General features: G+C 43.7%; 2 protein-coding genes across 3 annotated transcripts in view; one reads left to right on the top strand and one right to left on the bottom strand.

Moving 5' to 3' along the window:
- The window catches only part of SERPINI1 (serpin family I member 1), a 53,283-nt gene extending 32,387 nt beyond the window's left edge, over nucleotides 1-20,896 (bottom strand). Inside the window, exons 1-2 of the mRNA XM_073674829.1 lie at nucleotides 20,741-20,896; nucleotides 3,574-3,836 (exon numbers count right to left, since the gene is read on the bottom strand). Of these exons, the coding sequence (XP_073530930.1) occupies nucleotides 3,574-3,823 (250 nt within the window). The 5' untranslated portion in view covers nucleotides 3,824-3,836; nucleotides 20,741-20,896. The remainder of the gene's footprint in view (nucleotides 1-3,573; nucleotides 3,837-20,740) is intronic.
- Nucleotides 20,897-20,981: 85 nt separating this feature from the next.
- The window catches only part of PDCD10 (programmed cell death 10), a 44,930-nt gene continuing 44,352 nt past the window's right edge, over nucleotides 20,982-21,559 (top strand). Inside the window, exon 1 of one of the 2 annotated variants that reach the window (XM_073674831.1) lies at nucleotides 20,982-21,119. The gene's annotated coding sequence lies outside the window, so the exon portion shown is untranslated. The other variant, XM_073674830.1, reaches the window with a different exon arrangement.

Genomic DNA, 21,559 nt, shown 5'->3' with positions numbered 1-21,559 from the left:
TCAATGAGCAAACAACCATAATTTTTGTGCTCGCATATATGATTTTGTGAAATATGAACGTTCAGTCATTCGCCCCTTTACATCACACAATTATCGCGCAGGATGAGCCATAAGCGTTCGAATCTAGACAATTATCGACTCATAAGCAAGGAATCCAGAGACCTGTATCAGAAAGACTAACCACTGTACAGATATATTAAAATGGTTGTAAAGAATTAGAAAGACATGGCGGCCTTCTTCCAGACATGGCGGTCTACAGATCCGGTATTGCACACAAGCTCCACTGACGTGAATAGACAGAGCTGTGATACAACAGGTAACCTGTGGACAGTTGAGGTGCCATTTATGATACAAAGCAGCCATGCTTGGCAAATTCTGGGTAATCATTTAAAAAAACTAAGAAACAATATTTAGATGATAAAAATAAAAGTGTTCGATGATGGACATTCAAAATTTGACTTATGTGATGTACAGTCGTGAGAAAAGCCAAGTTGAATTCTAAGGTTTTCTATATGAGTACATCATAAAAACGTTATAAAAAAATAAAATACAAGACATCTGGTTCTTAGAAGGTCTTAAAACGAGATAAGTATAATCTCAAATGAATAACGCATGATAAATTAAACAGAAGTATAGTGTAAAAAATGTATTACACCCTTACTGCTTTGGCAGTTTGTTGGTCTGGAGCAATGAGGAGTGTTAACACAATGCCAATGAGGAAAAACATGAGCAATTCGAATAATTTGGAGATCATCAAAATACAGTGATAAAAATTATTCATAAGTGGAAAACATTCAAGGCAGTTGACAATCTTCCCAGGTTAGGATGTTCCAGCAAATTCACCCCAAGGTCAGATCATGCAATGCCCCCCCCTCTCAAAAAAAAAGAGCTACAGCTCAGACTCTAAAGGCCTCAAATAATATGTTAAAAATTGAAGCTCATGACAGTACAAATGGAAAAAGACTGAAGGAGAAAGCCTCTTCTTTCTATAAAGAAAATGGAAGATAGCTGAAGTTTGCAAAGTTGCATCTGGACAATCCACAAAACTCCTGGAACATTGTCCTTTGGACAAAAGAGACGAGAGTGGAGTTGTTTGGCCATAACGCCCAGAGGCATATTTGGCAGAAACCAAAACACGGCACATCAGAACAAACACTTCATATCATGTCAAACACGGTGGTAGAGGGGCTTGTTTTGCTGCCACAGGACCTGGACACCTTGCAGTCACCAAGATGACTTTGAATTCCTCTGTATGCTAAAATATTCTAGAATCATGAAACCATCTATCTGAAGGCCAAAGCTTGGACTAGCCAACTTGGTCATGCAACAGGATCGTGATCCCAAGTACACCTAAATCCCCATGAGATTGTCTGAGAAAGAAAAGAATCAAGGTGTGTTGATCAGACAAAGTGCAGACCTCAACCCAATTGAAATGCTGTGGTGGTACCTTAAGAGAGCTGTGTGTAAACGAATGAACACAAACTTCATTGAAGTTAAGCAATGTTATAAAGAAGAGTGGGCCAAAATTCCTCCAAAACGATCTGAGAAACTGATGAAATCATAAAGAAAATGTGTACGGTACTTCAATTAATGCTGCTAAAGGTGGTTACATAAGCTATTGATTCAGGGGATGAACTTAATTTTTCACACTGCTTCTGCATTTTGACTGAGTTTTTCTTAAATGATGACACGGTGTAATATGTTATTCATCTGGGACCTTCTAATGAGATGTTTTGTTATTTTTTTTATTATTATGCCGTGATAAGTAAAACCATAAACCTTAAAGAGGGTGTACTTAGCTTACTTACGACTGTATGTTATAGAACAACCCATAATTCCAATCCAAATTATTTAACCCCCACTGTAAATTAGGATTATTAGCAAAATTTACAAACTTTCTGGGATTTTCAATAAACTAATCTCACCAAAACAATGTAAATGGCTCAACACAACTAATATAACAAGTGTTTTCTCCAAACTCTATGTGTGGGATCATTGTCCTGCTGGGAAGGTCCAATGATGCCCAAGCTTCAGCTTGATCCCAGAAGAGCAGGATCCCAAAACATCTGTGGCTTATTTATATGGTTTTGAGCATTCTGGAGTGGACTATCCAAGAGGTCTACGTTTAAGAGTTGGAGCATGGAGGCCTTCAGCACTGTATGTGCCTTTCTGTAAGAACTGAAATGTCAGTGCCTGATGCCACCAAATCTTGATGTGGATCTTTTGCAGGCACTCTTTTGTGATCATCTGTCTACTCTAGAATCCGGCGGCAGTCGGTGATACCTTCCACTTTCTGCCATGACCAGGTCGTGTAGTCAGTGTTCCAAAGTATACTTGCAAGTGTCTCTCTAGAACAGTCAGTGCCTTCTTGTATCATTTTACTTGTTTGTTCAAGTCAATGAACCCTTTACTTTTGGACCACTTTATTGACTTACACAACATACACTTCAGATAGCTTTAGGCCGAACAATGGTTCAGCTGATTGATAGCTGCAAACTGAACAATCCTGACTCCTTCCTACACAGGAATGCTCACTTGGACAATCACTCCTGTGTACTCTACGAGAGAGATGCTACCAGACATCTTTGGTAGCGGCTTATCCCTTACAGATCAAAAGGTTCAGCAGACCAAAATCAGACATGCCGGATCCTTATCTCATCCAACAGCATGTATTCGGGACCCCCATACACATCAATCACATTTCTAACATCACAGTCAATAAATCCATAGCTAGTCTAGGTATCTGATATGTTTTAGGTCAAGCACTCCTGAAACTAATGAATCCTTTGATTATTTAATTATTTCCTCACGTGCGCTGGAGACGACACTTGATTTGTGAATGTTTACTCCTATGAGAGATTCTACTCAGGAGGGGATGAATAATTCTGAGATGGCAGGAGTCAATGAAGGTGACTTTTTGGGTTGAATTTGGAGAAACCACTTGTTATATTAGTTGGGTTGAGCCATTTACATTGTTCTTGTTTGATTGGCTTATTGTAAATAGCAAAATGTTTGTAAATTGTGTAAATAAACCTAGTTTGCAATGGCGATGCTACAAATCATTCACGTAAGAAAAAAAATCTAAAATATTCTTCTGCAGGGTAATCTGTCCAGATTTTGGATAGGTCCCACCACATTTTTGCCTCCACTGTACAGCAAAATAAAGCCATAGTTACCTGCAAAACTAACATGAAGAGACTTTGGTAATCTATAGTAAATTGCATTGCCTCAATGACTAAATCTATTTGTAATGTGTGTCTGTTCTAGTCAAATATCATCTTACCATTCGAATTGTAAAAGGGTTTTCCGATTTCAGAAAGCCCCTGTCCTCCGACTGAAGTTTGCTGTAAAAAAGCAAACTGGTTTACTCACTGAGCTCATTTCCCGGCTGGACTGTGGTCAACGAGACGTCAGAGCTGCGGACAATAATAGACATTAAACTGCAGCCAGGGGACATGGGTTTCCAAAATTGGAAAAAAACCTTTCACCATGGACAGAATCCCATACTAAAAAGGTCTCAAATCTTATACATCACAATCAGTTATTATAATACATGTGCCATTGGGCATCTACCGTTCTTGAGCTTGTCGTATCCCAGCGCATGTCGAATCTCTTTAAGACTGGCTCCACGCGCACCTAGCTCCACCATTCCTACGGCAATAGCGATGCTCAGAGGGGAGAACAAGATGTTCTCGTCTTCCTTTGTGGCTCTAAGTTCATGGTAGACCTTTACGGAGAACTCAGAGATGGTGTCATCATGGACGTTCAGGCTCAGCACTGTTGCCTGCACAGCAAGGAACGACAGAAAGCCGAAGAGACACATGCTTGAAAGAAACCTACAAAGAATAAATAAGACGGGTTATGGTGTATGAAAGACTAGCACAAACCAACGAAGTATTACACAACATTTATTTAACACGTTATCCCAGCGCTGGACAAATCTCAGGAGCTAGATATCCAAGGCACCAAGAAATCACTGACCACTAACTTTTTGGGCTACTTTCTATTGCAGCCTATGGAAGTTTTTTGAAGGTGAAAAAAAATTAAACTGTCTCCTAGAATGGTGTAACTGGATCATAAATTCCAGAAAAGGCAACCCATGCCTGTTTTACCCCAACTGGTCCACAAAGAAATTTTCGGGAACAGCGTCTCATAAGCTGGTCTTAGTATTGTCGCTTAACTCTATTGAAGACAATAGGGCTGAGACAAAATAAACCCCGGGAACAAGTGTGGCAGCCATGTTTTTCTAATCAAAAAAAGCACTTAAATCATATAAATGCCTCTATATATGGAAGTAATTGGAAGTGTAGCAGTAAATATTTTACTAAAGTCACCAAACCCAACTGGATCACAATAATCGCCCCTCAACTGCTATTCTTCATTGATAACTTGCAAGACTCAGCAAAGAGCTCTGAAGTTCTGGAGTTTTTGATGCATCGGAGACAGAAGGTACTATAATGTACAAGGATCTACAGCCAGGAAAGTGCACATGTAAACCTAACAGACATAATGACAGAAAATAAGGGCAGTAAACCACCAGTATATAACTACAGGCACTAGTATAGAAGAGGAGACAGACCGGTTACTCCACAGAGGCTGTGGTCAATAGAGACTGCAGAATCCAAGAAGTTTCACAAAGGGAAAATAGTCTATCTTTCAGCCCACCGCCAAACCTCTACAGCATGACTGAGGTGCCCGTGGGTTCCTATGGCAGCCGGGGGTCTATCACTGCCCTCTCGGTTTGCCATGTTCAAACGCCCATTAGAGCCTGCAGGAGTTTGGGTTTAATATGCCTCCTATCAGTATAAGGGCATAGACAGACGGCCTATAACTCGTGCGAGGATCGGATCACCCTGCACGGACTGGCCGGCACCTCTCCTGACCAGAGCATGACGGCGTGATGTATTTCTATGCAGCTGTCACGCTCAGGTCAGTAGAGCTGACGGTCAGTCCAAGGATTGCAATGCGATCCTCACACAAGACATACGGCCATCAGTCTGCGCCCTAACACTGACAGGCTGGTAAAATACACTACACTATACAAGTAGTGCAGTGTATTATCTAAGCACCCAGACAATAGCATGTTCAATTCCAATGTGGAACTAATAAATATTGTAAAAAAATCAATTTAAAAATGTGAAAAAAAAAGGTTTTAGAAAAATCCACAAATTTGGTATAACCACATAAAAAATAATAATATACACACGGTATATATACACAAAAAGGGCCCTGAATTCCTTTTTTGTTCATCAAGCCTTACAAGAAATGAAGTAAATAGTGATCAAACTGTTATATTTATCCCAAAATTATAATAATAGACAAGCCCTCGCGCTGATCTCTATAAAAAAGAATGAAAAATTCTAGGCTTCCAGAATATGACAAAAAAAAGTATTTCTTGTGCAAAAGTAGAGACAACAATTCCATATTCATGTGTTTTTTATCACAATTAATAAGAAAATGGAATAAAAAGTGACAAATAAGTCATATGTGCCCTGAAAGAGCAGCAGTTAAAATGACAGCTTGTCCGACAAAAAAAAGTAAGCACACTCCTCAGCTCTGTCTATGGTAAAAATAAAAAAGTTATTTATCATAGAACGTGAAGAAGGTAAGGAAAATAGTCCTACACACTACTAACCGGCACCAATGATACCTACAGCCTCCTGTCATGCAACACTAAGCCTTTACACAGGTCCATTGATGAAAAAAAATAGGTGGCGCTATAGAGTTCAAGTCCTTTTTTTCTCAGAAGATGCAATTTGCATATTAAATTTCCCAGAGGAGCATTGCACGGCAAATAAGCCTCCTTACCTTGGCATGCCAGAGCCGGTATGTCACTCTCCACAATCAGAAAAGTTACCACTTAGACCTCAGTCCAGAGCCTCTCATCTAGCCAAATCAGTTCTCATCCTTTGTACTGACGAGGGCCAACAGCCTGAAACATCGTGTCTGCAAACTGGGATTCTGATTTGGCGTTTATCCTAAGTCATATTGCAAGACTCGCTAAAGGGTCGATTGTGACTTGTAGGATTGCTACTTCCAATAGGTGGCGCTATAGAGTTCAAGTCCCCTTCATCTCTGAAGAGGCAATTTGCATATGGAAAAAATGTAAAAGTTATGGCTCTCCTGAAGTTTGTTTCTGCGCACATACAACTATGTTACTGGAAAAAAAAGAAAAGAATAATAGCTCCAGGAAAGTGATGATGAAAAAAACCCAAAAAACTAAAGAATATGATTGGTCATTGAAGTCAAAATACAGAAAAGCTATGGGGGCCACAAACCCAACATTTCGCATCACCCCAAGAAAACGATCCCACTGTAATGCCTGGGGGAGCAGCATCACAATGGGATAATGCTTTTCATCACCAGGGACTGGAAAACTGCCCAGGACTGAAGGAAAGATTGATGGCAGAAAATACTGGACTGGGCTCGAAGAAAATCTCTTTCAATCGGGTGGTTCTCCTTGTTCTTCCTGGATTGTGCACATTGTAGATTTAGACTTTGAGGACCTTTCACCAAATATTTCATGTTGAACTGAACAGAGGATGTAATAGGGGCTGCAGAGCGGAATAATTTTGCCTCCCCGTTGCAGAGATATTAGTGAGAAAAGTATTCGCCACCCAAGTCTGAGTAGGTGTTTTTGCTGGGGAACTGCACCACTTCTCACTATATGAGCAGTTAACACCCAATTGGACTTAACAAAAGGTAACTCATTAGTTGCCAAATAATATGCTAATAACGCAATGGAGAGGCGGCATTAAAAGAAAAAAAAAAGTTTTATTTCACTCTGCAGCCAATATTATTTGGGGTGTCCAAGTTCAAAAAATTTGGTGACTGGTCCTATGAGGATACGGAGGTACATATACAGAAAGAAGCAAACAATGTTCCACTAAGTGCACACCAGATGGGATGACTTGCTTGAAGAAGGCTGTAGTAGCCAAGCTGGGTAATGTGCCATGAATTTGGATTAAAGGGGTTGTCCTGTCCAAACCTATAAGTGTGCGGTCACTCTGTGTGACTGCAGATTTAAGAATCCCCCTAGCGCAGGCACCGTGCACTCTGGGGATTCGCCAATTTCAGACCTGGGAACAGAGGGTATGTATGCATTACACATACTCCCGACCAGTGGGTGAGCCTCGCTCTCCATACACTTGTATTGCAGGCAGGGGCGGCGTCAGCACCTGGGCAAGAGCCGGGGCCCCGGACCATCAAGGGGGCCCACTCGCCATCGGGACCCTGGCCTGTGCAGGGCCGCTGGCGGTGTTTGATTGCCAGCACTTCACAAGACATGGCCGCGCACAGAGCGCTGTGCCTGATAGTAATGACACAGCAGGGGCACTGTGCCTTTAATTGTTCTTGTGTGTCGCCCCTGCTGAAACATTACTAGCAAACACAGCCACACAGTGAGCAGCATTGTCTGGTGTAGTGCCGGCAATCAAGCAGCGCCGGTGGTCCTGCACAGCTGTTGGGGGAGCGGCCCGGGCCCCGATGGCGAGTGGGCTCCCCTGATGTTCAGGGCCATGTCTGTGACACACGCCGGCGGCCCTGCACTGCCATATACCTGAGGAGCTGGACGGGACAGAGGTCTGAGGCAGGTAAGTGAGGCTTGTTGCCAGTTTCCCCAATCCCCATATTAAAAATATTCCGTGTGTGTGTGCGCGCGCGCGTGCGTGCGTGCGTGTATATACAGTACAGACCAAAAGTTTGGACACACCTTCTCATTTAAAGGTTTTTCTGTATTTTCTTGACTATGGAAATTGTACATTCATACTGAAGGCATCAAAACTATGAATTAACACATGTGAAATTATACACTTAACAAAAAAGCGTGAAACAACTGAAAATATGTCTTATATTCTAGGTTCTTCAAAGTAGCCACCTTTTGCTTTGATGACTTCTTTGCACACTCTTGGCATTCTCTTGATGAGCTTCAAGAGGTAGTCACCGGAAATGGTCTTCCAACAATCTTGAAGGAGTTCCCAGAGATGCTTAGCACTTGTTGGCCCTTTTGCCTTCACTCTGCGGTCCAGCTCACCCCAAACCATCTAGATTGGATTCAGGTCTGGTGACTGTGGAGGCCAGGTCATCTGGCGTAGCACCCCATCACTCTCCTTCTTGGTCAAATAGCCCTTACACAGCCGGGAGGTGTGTTTGGGGTCATTGTCCTGTTGAAAAATAAATGATGGTCCAACTAAACGCAAACCGGATGGAATAGCATGCCGCTGCAAGATGATGTGGTAGCCATGCTGGTTCAGTATGCCTTCAATTTTGAATAAATCCCCAAAAGTGTCATCAGCAAAGCACCCCACACCATCACATCTCCTCCTCCATGCTTCACGGTGTGAACCAGGCATGTAGAGTCCATCCGTTCACCTTTTCTGCGTCGCACAAAGACACGGTGGTTGGAACCAAAGATCTCAAATTTGGACTCATCAGACCAAAGCACAGATTTCCACTGGTCTAATGTCCATTCCTTGTGTTCTTTAGCCCAAACAAGTCTCTTCTGCTTGTTGCCTGTCCTTAGCAGTGGTTTCCTAGCAGCTATTTTACCATGAAGGCCTGCTGCACAAAGTCTCCTCTTAACAGTTGTTGTAGAGATGTGTCTGCTGCTAGAACTCCTGTGTGGCATTGACCTGGTCTCTAATCTGAGCTGCTGTTAACCTGCGATTTCTGAGGCTGGTGACTCGGACAAACTTATCCTCAGAAGCAGAGGTGACTCTTGGTCTTCCTTTCCTGGGGCGGTCCTCATGTGAGCCAGTTTCTTTGTAGCGTCTGATGGTTTTCGCAACTGCATTTGGGGACACTTTCAAAGTTTTCCCAATTTTTTGCACTGACTGACCTTCATTTCTTAAAGTAATGATGGCCACTCGTTTTTCTTTACTTAGAATTTGTATTATGGTAAGAAAAAAGCAGCTAACAGTCTATTCAGTAGGACTATCAGCTGTGTATCCACCTGACTTCTGCACAACACAACTGATGGTCCCAACCCCATTTATAAGGCAAGAAATCCCACCTATTAAACCTGACAGGGCACACCTGTGAAGTGAAAACCTTTTCCGGTGACTACCTCTTGAAGCTCATCAAGAGAATGCCAAGAGTGTGCAAAGCAGTCATCAAAGCAAAAGGTGGCTACTTTGAAGAACGTAGAATATAAGACATCTTTTCAGTTGTTTCACACTTTTTTGTTAAGTATATAATTCCACGTGTTAATTCATAGTTTTGATGCCTTCAGTATGAATGTACAATTTTCATAGTCATGAAAATACAGAAAAATCTTTAAATGAGAAGGTGTGTCCAAACTTTTGGTCTGTACTGTATATGTTTTATATGTGTTTTTAAGAATGTGTGTTCAAATATGTACATATGTCTGTATGTGCACATATCTGTGTACGTGTGCGTGTCTGCGTATTACACGTGTGCGTGTCTGCGTATTACACGTGTGCGTGTCTGCGTATTACACGTGTGCATATCTGTGTATATGTGCGTGCATATCTGTGTATATGTGCGTGCATATCTGTGTATATGTGCGTGCATATCTGTGTATATGTGCGTGCATATCTGTGTATATGTGCGTGCATATCTGTGTATATGTGCGTGCATATCTGTGTATATGTGCGTGCATATCTGTGTATATGTGCGTGCATATCTGTGTATATGTGCGTGCATATCTGTGTATATGTGCGTGCATATCTGTGTATATGTGCGTGCATATCTGTGTATATGTGCGTGCATATCTGTGTATATGTGCGTGCATATCTGTGTATATGTGCGTGCATATCTGTGCGTGCATATCTGTGTATATGTGCGTGCATATCTGTGTATATGTGCGTGCATATCTGTGTATATGTGCGTGCATATCTGTGTATATGTGCGTGCATATCTGTGCGTGCATATCTGTGTATATGTGCGTGCATATCTGTGTATATGTGCGTGCATATCTGTGTATATGTGCGTGTCTGTGTATTATATGTGTGCATATCTGTTTATATGTGCGTGTCTACGTATTATATGTGTGTCTGTGTATTATGTGTGTGCATATCTCTGTACCAAGTACATGTGTATATGTGTGCGGCGGTATGTCTGCATACCGTGCGTGTGCGCATATCTGTATACCATGTACATGTGCGTGTCTGCGTATTATATGTGAGCATATCTGTGTATATGTGCGTGTCTGCGTATTATATGTTTGCATATCTGTGTATATGTGCGTGTCTGCGTATTATGTGTGCATATCTGTGTATATGTGCGTGTCTGCGTATTATGTGTGTGCATATCTGTGTATATGTGCGTGTCTGCGTATTATGTGTGTGCATATCTGTGTATGTGCGTGTCTGCGTATTATGTGTGTGCATATCTGTGTATATGTGCGTGTCTGCGTATTATGTGTGTGCATATCTGTGTATATGTGCGTGTCTGCGTATTATGTGTGTGCATATCTGTGTATATGTGCGTGTGTGCATATCTGTGTATATGTGCGTGTCTGCGTATTATGTGTGTGCATATCTGTGTATATGTGCGTGTCTGCGTATTATGTGTGTGCATATCTGTGTATATGTGCGTGTCTGTGTATTATGTGCGTGTCTGTGTATTATATGTGTGCATATCTGTGTATATGTGCGTGTCTACGTATTATATGTGTGTCTGTGTATTATGTGTGTGCATATCTCTGTACCAAGTACATGTGTATATGTGTGCGGCGGTATGTCTGCATACCGTGCGTGTGCGCATATCTGTATACCATGTACATGTGCGTGTCTGCGTATTATATGTGAGCATATCTGTGTATATGCGCGTGTCTGCGTATTATGTGTGTGCATATCTGTGTATATGCGCGTGTCTGCGTATTATGTGTGTGCATATCTGTGTATATGTGCGTGTCTGCGTATTATATGTGAGCATATCTGTGTATATGTGCGTGTCTGCGTATTATATGTTTGCATATCTGTGTATATGTGCGTGTCTGCGTATTATGTGTGCATATCTGTGTATATGTGCGTGTCTGCGTATTATGTGTGTGCATATCTGTGTATATGTGCGTGTCTGCGTATTATGTGTGTGCATATCTGTGTATGTGCGTGTCTGCGTATTATGTGTGTGCATATCTGTGTATATGTGCGTGTCTGCATATCTGTGTATATGTGCGTGTCTGCGTATTATGTGTGTGCATATCTGTGTATATGTGCGTGTCTGTGTATTATGTGTGTGCATATCTGTGTATACGTGCGTGCATATCTGTGTATATGTGCGTGTCTGTGTATTATGTGTGTGCATATCTGTGTATATGTGCGTGTCTACGTATTATATGTGTGTCTGTGTATTATGTGTGTGCATATCTCTGTACCAAGTACATGTGTATATGTGTGCGGCGGTATGTCTGCGTACCGTGCGTGTGCACATATCTGTGTACCATGTACATGTGCGTGTCTGCGTATTATATGTGAGCATATCTGTACATATGTGCGTGCATATCTGTGTATATGTGCGTGTCTACGTATTATATGTGTGTCTGTGTATTATGTGTGTGCACATCTCTGTACCAAGTACATGTGTATATGTGTGCGGCTGTATGTCTGCGTACCGTGCGTGTGCGCATATCTGTGTACCATGTACATGTGCGTGTCTGCGTATTATATGTGAGCATATCTGTATATATGTGCGTGCATATCTGTGTATATGTGCGTGTCTGTGTATTATATGTGTGCATATATGTGTATATGTGCGTGTCTGTGTATTATATGTGTGCATATCTGTGTATATGTGCTTGTCTACGTATTATATGTGTGTCTGTGTATTATGTGTGTGCATATCTCTGTACCAAGTACATGTGTATATGTGTGCGGCTGTATGTCTGCGTACCGTGCGTGTGCACATATCTGTGTACCATGTACATGTGCGTGTCTGCGTATTATGTGTGTGCATATCTGTGTATATGTGCGTGTCTGCGTATTATGTGTGTGCATATCTGTGTATATGCGCGTGTCTGCGTATTATGTGTGTGCATATCTGTGTATATGTGCGTGTCTGTGTATTATGTGTGTGCATATCTGTGTATACGTGCGTGCATATCTGTGTATACGTGCGTGCATATCTGTGTATATGCGCGTGTCTGCGTATTATGTGTGTGCATATCTGTGTATATGTGCGTGTCTGTGTATTATGTGTGTGCATATCTGTGTATACGTGCGTGCATATCTGTGTATACGTGCGTGCATATCTGTGTATACGTGCGTGTCTGTGTATTATATGTGTGCATATCTGTGTATATGTGCGTGTCTGTGTATTATATGTGTGCATATCTGTGTATATGTGCGTGTCTACGTATTATATGTGTGTCTGTGTATTATGTGTGTGCACATCTCTGTACCAAGTACATGTGTATATGTGTGCGGCTGTATGTCTGCGTACCGTGCGTGTGCGCATATCCGTGTACCATGTACATGTGCGTGACTGCGTATTATATGTGTGCGTTACTCTATGTGGGGCCCATTACTCTGTATGGAGGACTATGTGGGGCCCATTATACTGTTTGGACAGCTGTGTGGGGGATCACAGTTGGGGCATCATACTGTGTTGGGGTCACCATACTTCCCTGGGGGGGGTTTCGTGTGACTGCAGACTTGTGAATCTTCATAACACGCACAGTTCAAGCTGTCAGGATTGCTTGATGCCGAAAACAGGCAGTCATGTGACCAAAAGTATGTGATATACATACACCTGGCCAATATTCCGACTAGAAGTGTGTGGCCTTGCTCAATACAAGTGAATTGAGAGAGACTGAGCTCGTCTAGTTGGAATGTGGCCAGAGGTATGCGTATTGCATAATTGTGGTCACATAACTGCCCGATGTCGCTGCCGTCACCGGAGGAATCATGACAGCTCGCGCTGTGCACCTGGTGAGGATTCACAAGTCTGCAGTCACACAGAGTGACTACAGACTTTCATGCCAAACTTGAACTACCCCTTTAAGGTGGCTAAACACTTTCAATAGCTGTTGGCCAGACACTCCTTCTGCCAACCGGTATTTAGTCTGCAAAACAAGTACACGCTCAGCTTGGACGAGCTTTCATGTATTCTCAATGTGAGGAGGCAGCTGGCATAACTCGCCAGAGAATGGAAGAATTGAGAGCTGGACGTCCACGTGCCCAGGCCATATTCTCCTCAGCTTCATCTGTTGGGAATAGTCAGCAGGCAGGACGCAGCGAGGTTCTGGCCACTTACACTCCTATACAGAGACACCAATCCTCTGGTTTGGCCAGACTTTCTCATGTGCATGGACCTTTCCTCCACAACAGTAATGAAACATTCCTGACAGCATAACCAGTACAGGAAATCAATATCCATTTCCAAACCTGATGACAACAGAATGCTCCATTTTAGCTTCTCACTATTTGTACCATAAACTTCATATACAGAGACTGGAATAATAGGAGGCTGCAAATCTAGTTTTCAGCATATTATCTGTCAGTCGGCATCTGGGACAACCAGACGGTGGGATGAAGTCAGAAGTGTTATCATTAGCCTATATATGTCTGTGCCTTATGGGCACTGCTGGGCAGCTGGAGAAATTGATGTGCCGCCAAGCAGTACGTGGGGGGGGATTAGCATATATAAGGGGCTGCCGGGTATAGCTGGACCGGAGCAGCGTATTCTGGAAATGCCAAATATCTGTAATGCAAGAGCTATAAACACTGGAAAGCAAATGATATGTACAGAATCCTCCATCTCCCAGACACCGGCACATCGCAGCAGTCAGGTTCCGGCCCTAGGACATTGCAGACAGGTACACCACCACCCACCTCCGGTCCAGCTGTACTTCCTCCATTGGATTGCCCTGACACTGCCGCAGCAGATGGTGCGATTTCACAGTGGGGTGTACTTTATCCTGCGTGCCAGCATTAATGCCTGGCAGATTACCACTTCATTACTCGCTGTTTGTATATAGAATTTTGCAATGTTTGCTCTCTGGAAAGCTAATAGTCTCCGCCAGACGTAATCACCAAAGATAAGAGAACTGCCAGGTCTACATGTGTGTGATTATTTACCCAGGGGCACAGACCTGCATCGCACATAGGAGGTGCGGAAAGAGGCCGAAACTAAAGAGACAGAAGTGGTTTCCAGCGTTTCCTCCTAAATGTATCACATCGATCAGATTCCTATGTTAGACCTGTGCTGGAGAAAGCCTTAGTGTCACCCACGGAAGCCCCCACAGGCGCTGTCTGCCAGGCTTTACAGACTGCTTGGTGGAAAAGCTTCCAAGTTACACAGTATATGTCACAGGCAGATTTGTCATGTAGGAATCTAGATAAGTTGAAGGCAGTCAATAAGGCCACTACTGCTGCTCCTACTCAGGAGACATACAGTTATATGAAAAAGTTTGGGCACCCCTATTAATCTTAAGCTTAATGTTTTATAAAAATTGGTGTTTTTGCAACAGCTATTTCAGTTTGATATATGTAATAACTGTTGGACACAGTAATGTTTCTGCCTTGAAATGAGGTTTATTGTACTAACAGAAAATGTGCAATCTGCATTCAAACAAAATTTGAAAGGTGCATAAGTATGGGCACCCTTATCATTTTCTTGTTTTAAATACTCCTACCTACTTTTTACTAACTTACTAAAGCACTTTTTTGGGTTTTGTAACCTCATTGAGCTTTGAACTTCATAGCCAAGTGTATGCAATCATGAGAAAAGCTACTTAAAGTGGCCACTTGCAAGTTGTTCTCCTGTTTGAATCTCCTATGAAGAGTGCCATCATGGGCTCCTCAAAACAACTGTCAAATGATCTGAAAACAAAGATTATTCAACATAGTTGTTCAGAGGAAGGATACAAAAAGCTGTCTCAGAGATTTAACCTGTCAGTTTCCACTGTGAGGAACATAGTAAGGAAATGGAAGAACACAGGGACAGTTCTTGTTAAGGCCAGAAGTGGCAGGCCAAGAAAAACATCAGAAAGGCAGAGAAGAAGAATGGTGACATCAGTCAAGGACAATCCTCAGACCACCTCCAGAGAGCTGCAGCATCAACTTGCTGCAGATGGTGTCACTGTGCATCGGTCAACTATACAACGCACTTTGCACAAGGAGAAGCTGTATGGGAGAGTGATGCGAAAGAAGCCGTTTCTGCAAGCAAGCCACAAACAGAGGTATGCAAAAGCACATTTGGAGAAGCCAATTTCTCTTTGGAAGAAGGTCCTGTGGACTGATGAAACCAAGATTGAGTGGTTTGGTCATACAAAAAGGCGTTATGCATGGCGGCAAAAAAACACAGCATTCCAAGAAAAACACTTGCTACCCACAGTAAAATTTGGTGGAGGTTCCATCATGCTTTGGGGCTGTGTGGCCAATGCCAGCACCGGGAATCTTGTTAAAGTTGAGGGACGCATGGATTCCCTTCAGTATCAGCAGATTCTTGACAATAATGTTCAAGAATCAGTGATAAAGTTGAAGTTACGCAGGGGATGGATCTTTCAGCAAGACAATGATCCAAAACACCGCTCCAAATCTACTCAGGCATTCATGCAGAGGAACAATTACAATGTTCTGGAATGGCCATCCCAGTCCCCAGACCTGAATATCATTGAACATCTGTGGGATCATTTGAAGAGGGCTATCCATGCTCGGCGACCATCAAACTTAACTGAACTGGAATTGTTTTGTAAAGAGGAATGGTCAAAAATACCTTCATCCAGGATCCAGGAACTCATTAAAAGCTACAGGAAGCGACTAGAGGCTGTTATTTTTGCAAAAGGAGGATCTACTAAATATTAATGTCACTTTTCTGGTGAGGTGCCCATACTTATGCACCTGTCAAATTTTGTTTGAATGCAGATTGCACATTTTCTGTTAGTACAATAAACCTCATTTCAAGGCAGAAACATTACTGTGTCCAACAGTTATTACATATATCAAACTGAAATAGCTGTTGCAAAAACACCAATTTTTATAAAACATTAAGCGTAAGATTAATAGGGGTGCCCAAACTTTTTCATATAACTGTACCAATAAAGGAAACCAGGGCATGTCATAGGGTGGACCTTCTGTTTTATCAGTTTTGATCCTTAAGGGACCACAGTGTAATGAAGTCTCATCCTGCAAAAAAAGAAAAGGATGTGTGTCCCTGGAACTCAGCCATATCCTCTTTTTTCCTTCTAGTGTCTGGCTGTAGGACAACTGGCTGCAGCAGGAGCCTCCCCCCCTGTGGTTGATCAGAGGTACCGCCCACTGATTAAACCCCGCCCTTTAGATGTGCAGCAGTCTAATGTGTAACAAATTAGCCGGACATTAACTCTACTCTTGCAGGGTTTTTGCAAGTTATAGGATTCAGGTTTTAGGAAACTGCAGAAAATCCTCAGACCGGTAAACAGCATGGGTAATCTGAAAGACTTCTCACTTCAGTGTTCATTTAAAGCACACGTCAAACTGTGGCCAGTGGTCCAAATCTGCCCCGCAGTGTGATTATATTTGGCCCACGACACCATATCCGCCACCCCTTTGTGGGGCCCATTATTCTGTATGGGGGACTAGGTGTGGCCCGTTAGTCCCCCATACAGAATAACAGGCCACACATAGTCCCCCATACAGAATATGTGGGGCCCATCATTCTGCATGGGGGACTATGTGGGGCCCATCATTCTGCATGGGGGACTATGTGGGGCCCATCATTCTGCATGGGGGACTATGTGGGGCCCATCATTCTGTATGGGGCACTATGTGGGGCCCATCATTCTGTATGGGGCACTATGTGGGGCCCATCATTCTGTATGGGGCACTATGTGGGGCCCATCATTCTGTATGGGGCACTATGTGGGGCCCATCATTCTGTATGGGGCACTATGTGGGGCCCATCATTCTGTATGGGGGACTATGTGGGGCCCATCATTCTGTATGGGGGACTATGTGGGGCCCATCATTCTGCATGGGGCACTATGTGGGGCCCATTATTCTGCATGGGGCACTATGTGGGGCCCATTATTCTGCATGGGGCACTATGTGGGGCCCATTATTCTGTATGGGGGACTATGTGGGGCCCATTATTCTGTATGGGGGACTATGTGGGGCCCATTATTCTGTATGGGGGACTATGTGGGGCCCATTATTCTGTATGGGGGACTATGTGGGGCCCATTATTCTGTATGGGGGACTATGTGGGGCCCATTATTCTGCATGGGGGACTATGTGGGGCCCATTATTCTGCATGGGGGACTATGTGGGGCCCATTATTCTGCATGGGGGACTATGTGGGGCCCATTATTCTGCATGGGGGACTATGTGGGGCCCATTATTCTGCATGGGGGACTATGTGGGGCCCATTATTCTGCATGGGGGACTATGTGGGGCCCATTATTCTGCATGGGGGACTATGTGGGGCCCATTATACTGTATGGACGACTATGTGGGGCCCATTATACTGTATGGACGACTGTGTGGGGCCCATTATATTGTATACTGGTTGGCCCGCAACTTTGTCCAAGTGTTTCACTTGACCCTCTGTGGGTTTGAATTTGACATCCTTGGTTTAAAGATCCATGCTGCCCAGACAATGGGCAGCATGAATCAGACCATGGCTGTGCTGCAGGGTTTCAGATAAAACAGATTAAACAACGCTACCTCACTACGGAGCATGTACATAAAGTGCAGCACAGATTCATCTCAACCAAAAGCTGAGATCCTTAGATCAGGAAAAGAACACACATTTATAGGACATTTCATAACTTTCCCAAATTCTTATGGAAACATTTACAGCACATTCGAGACTAGTCTCATCTCTCTCTAAACTATAGTTCCTGAACGGCTTTTCAAACTATTTTCTTTGAAACTTTCCAGCATTTCTCAGTAAAGCATACCTGACTACAATAACACATCCAGGCTAACGTGGCTCGGACAGCATAAATTTAACGGCAGGTTCCCTTTAAATAAGTGATAGTCCACCTGACTGCATTCTAAAACCTAGAGAGTATACCCTGCCTGGGGAATAGTACGGGTGTACTGCACGTCACACTGTAATCTGCAGAAGACTAGAAGGTGCAGCACTGGCATCATCGTTACAGACTGATGGCTACAAAGCTTTGGGGGTCGGTCATTGGAGTTTTCCTGTAAGCTAGCCACAGAGCGTACACTTTATATCTATATTCTATCCAATGTCATTACATATTACTAATATTCCTACAGTATAAAGCAGCAGAATATATTTGTCTGGCCGCTCCTGCATTATACCCACTACTATTCTGTATCAGTAGAATCAGCAGCTATCGGCCAGAAATACTGGAAAACCAAGGAGCGAAGGAAAAGGCTGATCCGTTTAACAAGTACTAATGTATTTTTAATGCTGTCAGCATGGTAAACACGGAGTAAATTGGGAGCAACAACGACAGAAGAACTGTGACAACACAACAGGAAAGTTGTCACTTGTCGGAACGTCCACAGTACTCGCTCTCCGAGCACAGCATTGCTCTGCCACTTCTGAGCACAGGCTGCTTATGAGATATGACAGGACCACACTACACGCAGGGGAAGCTGACGTGCACGCAGAAATCCTCTGACACCGCAGCATTAATTCCTGGTTATCTTTATTCTAGTTTTATCATTTATTATTCCAAAGCCTCCAGCAATGAAAAAAAGTGACAGGGCAATTCTAGAAGATGGTGTAGGGTAAAGGGGAGGACGGGGCCGCCTGCGTGGGAGGGGAGGGGCTGTAATAAAGCGGTAAGAGGTTCCCATTACATTCAAGGTGTGGAACTATTTAGGACATTTCGTTCCATTGTTTGGCTAAAGAAACAAATAAGTAAATAGTAACAAGACGACAATGTAGCAGACACACGTAGTCCGATCTCAGCCCTACTTTAATGTGTAGGGTTATTTCTCCATGTCTCTTTCCTATTTTCCGCAGAAACTGATATTTTGAGCTGCTGCAAAAAGAGATAAGAAAGTAGGGCAATTGTTTCTAATTACTTTGCATTCAATCCTATGTAACAAAACTGCCTACAGCAGCACCTGCAGCCACAGCAAGGGCCTCAGCGCAGCCCCCACCATAACGCTTTATCATGGATACTAGTGATCCACAACATGTGGGTGCCAAGCCTTTGTACACTCGGCAAGTCCTGGCAACTGGCACAAGCAGCTGGAGGCCACAGGTTTCTGAATGTGGTCCATAAAAAGTGCAGCCTAAAATAATCCCGTGCCCGCAGGCACATATCACCACGGGTGCTAAATCAAGAACTGATCTTTATCCGTACTTCATCTACCAAGGTTCACATTACTTTCAGGCAATAAAAACAAACCACCTGTGCAGGACTAAGAGTTGGGGTATGTGGGCGACACTGACGACTTTCAAGAAAAACAAGTTCTCACTTATCGGAATGAGGTAACGTAGGAACAATCAGCAGCCTCCAGAGCTGTAAATTCTGGAAGAGAAGTGGCTTCATTCGCGGGTCACGCACCCAGAGCTGCAGCTAGGCTTTCCTACATCGGGCCAAAGATTCAGTGCTGCCCTATCCACCAGGATTACCAACTTTACTTTTTCTTTTTTCTGGACCGCTTATCAAAAAATCACAGACAGACACTATTTTTTATAGACACATTGGGAAACCATAATAAATCATTATGATTATAGGTGATCCATGTCTACAGCCCGTAATTCAGATATGGAGACATCAGCTGCAATCACTGTAAAATGATGACAATTACAGTCAAAATTATCCGTATATGTTTCTTCAGCTTCTTAAAAAAAAAAAGACGCCTTAAATAAAAAAAAAAAAAGTAAGGCGTCTTTTTTTTTTTTTTAAGAAGCTGAAGAAACATATATACATATTTTTACAGACTGTCCTGAAGTTTTTAGACAGTTGGCACCGCTGCCTGACACGCGTCATATCTACCCCCTCCCCAGATAGGCACCATGTGAACCGGAGCAATGGCGGCGTTCATTGTCAACTAGAATAGCTACAATCAAAACGAAACAGACGCCGGCGGCAGCATCCGAGCCAACCACGAGCGTCCGGGCACTCACCTGTGCCACCTATGCACCGTACAGGCCACATTCTGTTAAGTGGGGTGCTACAATTACTCTAAAAATAAACGGGAGGTCTGACAAAAAGAAGCACACCATAAGAGGCATGAAGGTAATTCATATGAAAATAAGGAAGAAGCATGAAGATAATCCGGAAGACAAATAAGAATCCTGAAAAATCACATAATAAATAAAGATAATAAACAAATAATAGTAATATATAATAATCAGATAATAATAACCTATAATCACATAATAAATAGTAATCACATAATAGTAATAAATAATAATAGTAATATAAATAATAATACAGAATCACATAATAATAAATAATAATTATGATGAGATGACATAATACTAATGGTAATAATAACCCAGAGGGGACATGATATCAGTGTGGCACTTGGGCACAGCATCCACCTCCAGCACTCTGCCCATCACCATCCTCAGCCATGGATCTCGTGTGACCCCCACAGCACGATCACTGCCCGGTGCCAGTATCTGTGCCCACTGCTGCCCTGTCCTGATGCCCTCACAGCAGCACTGACATCACGTCAACCCATAGGGCTCAGTGATATTGTAGCAGCAGCGCCGGTGTCTCCCCATCTGTGATCACCATGGAGACCAGCGGAGAGCAGGTGCTGAGATGAGGAGGCAGCAGCAGGTCCTGCACCGCACGATCAGCTGAGAGCAGTTCTGGCAGTGGCAGCAGGGGCTGCAGGCGCTCAGCATCTCTCACCTCGTGCAGCGGTGTCACCTCCGCTCCGTGCTGCTGCTCCGCCGTCTCCTCCTCCAGCTGACTGCACGATCACGCTCTATGCTCCACCACAGCATTCCCCATTGCACCCGCATGTTGTCACCTGACAGCCAATCACTGAGCGGCCTCCCCCTTCCGCGCTGCTGATTGGCCGAGCACCACCATTCTGTCTCTTACACTTCCGCTCGCTATTTGACAAGCAGCGTGTTTGTTATGGAATGCCTTGGTTTCGCAAAGAATGACGGGAAATGTAGTTCGCACTCCTGGTCATAGTTATTGGAAAAAATCTGGAGAAAAACTACAACTCCCAGTAGACCCAAATCTGTTGCCTCTGTATGTGGTAGCCACGCCTTCTCGAAAGGTAAACTCGTCGGACTGATTCCGGGCAACGCCTTATTCCTTCTTCAGTACGGCGGACACTTCCTAGAGCGGACTTCCGGTGACAGGGACTCCGGGGCAGTGGTGGGAGCACGAAGGCGGGGGTCGTCTCATCCGCTCGCCGGGTCACAGGTAGCCTGGATTTGTGATCTGTAGCGGCGTGGGCCGGAATACCGGTGCCCCTCTTCCGGGCAGTGTGCTGAGTAATGCCGGGCCTGCAAGAGTCAGGGACCGGTGCCGTGCTCTGCCCTGAGCTCCCTGCCGGGACCGACCTCTACCCGGTGCAGATGTGACCACCAGGGACCGGGCTCTGCCTGCAGCCATGTCTGCCCTGCTCCCTGCTGAATCACAACGACCAGAAGTGGAAAGGTTAATGATCCACCTGCTGCGGCCATAACCAGGCCGGGCCGCAGTGTGCACAGT

The sequence above is a fragment of the Phyllobates terribilis genome, unplaced genomic scaffold (assembly GCF_046119375.1).
Source record: "Phyllobates terribilis strain yellow unplaced genomic scaffold, ASM4611937v1 Scaffold_3__8_contigs__length_932513732, whole genome shotgun sequence".
In the NCBI taxonomy this organism is placed as follows: domain Eukaryota; kingdom Metazoa; phylum Chordata; class Amphibia; order Anura; family Dendrobatidae; genus Phyllobates; species Phyllobates terribilis.
The sequence above is the reverse complement of the archived record's forward strand: the minus strand, read 5'-3'. Positions and strand labels throughout refer to the sequence as shown.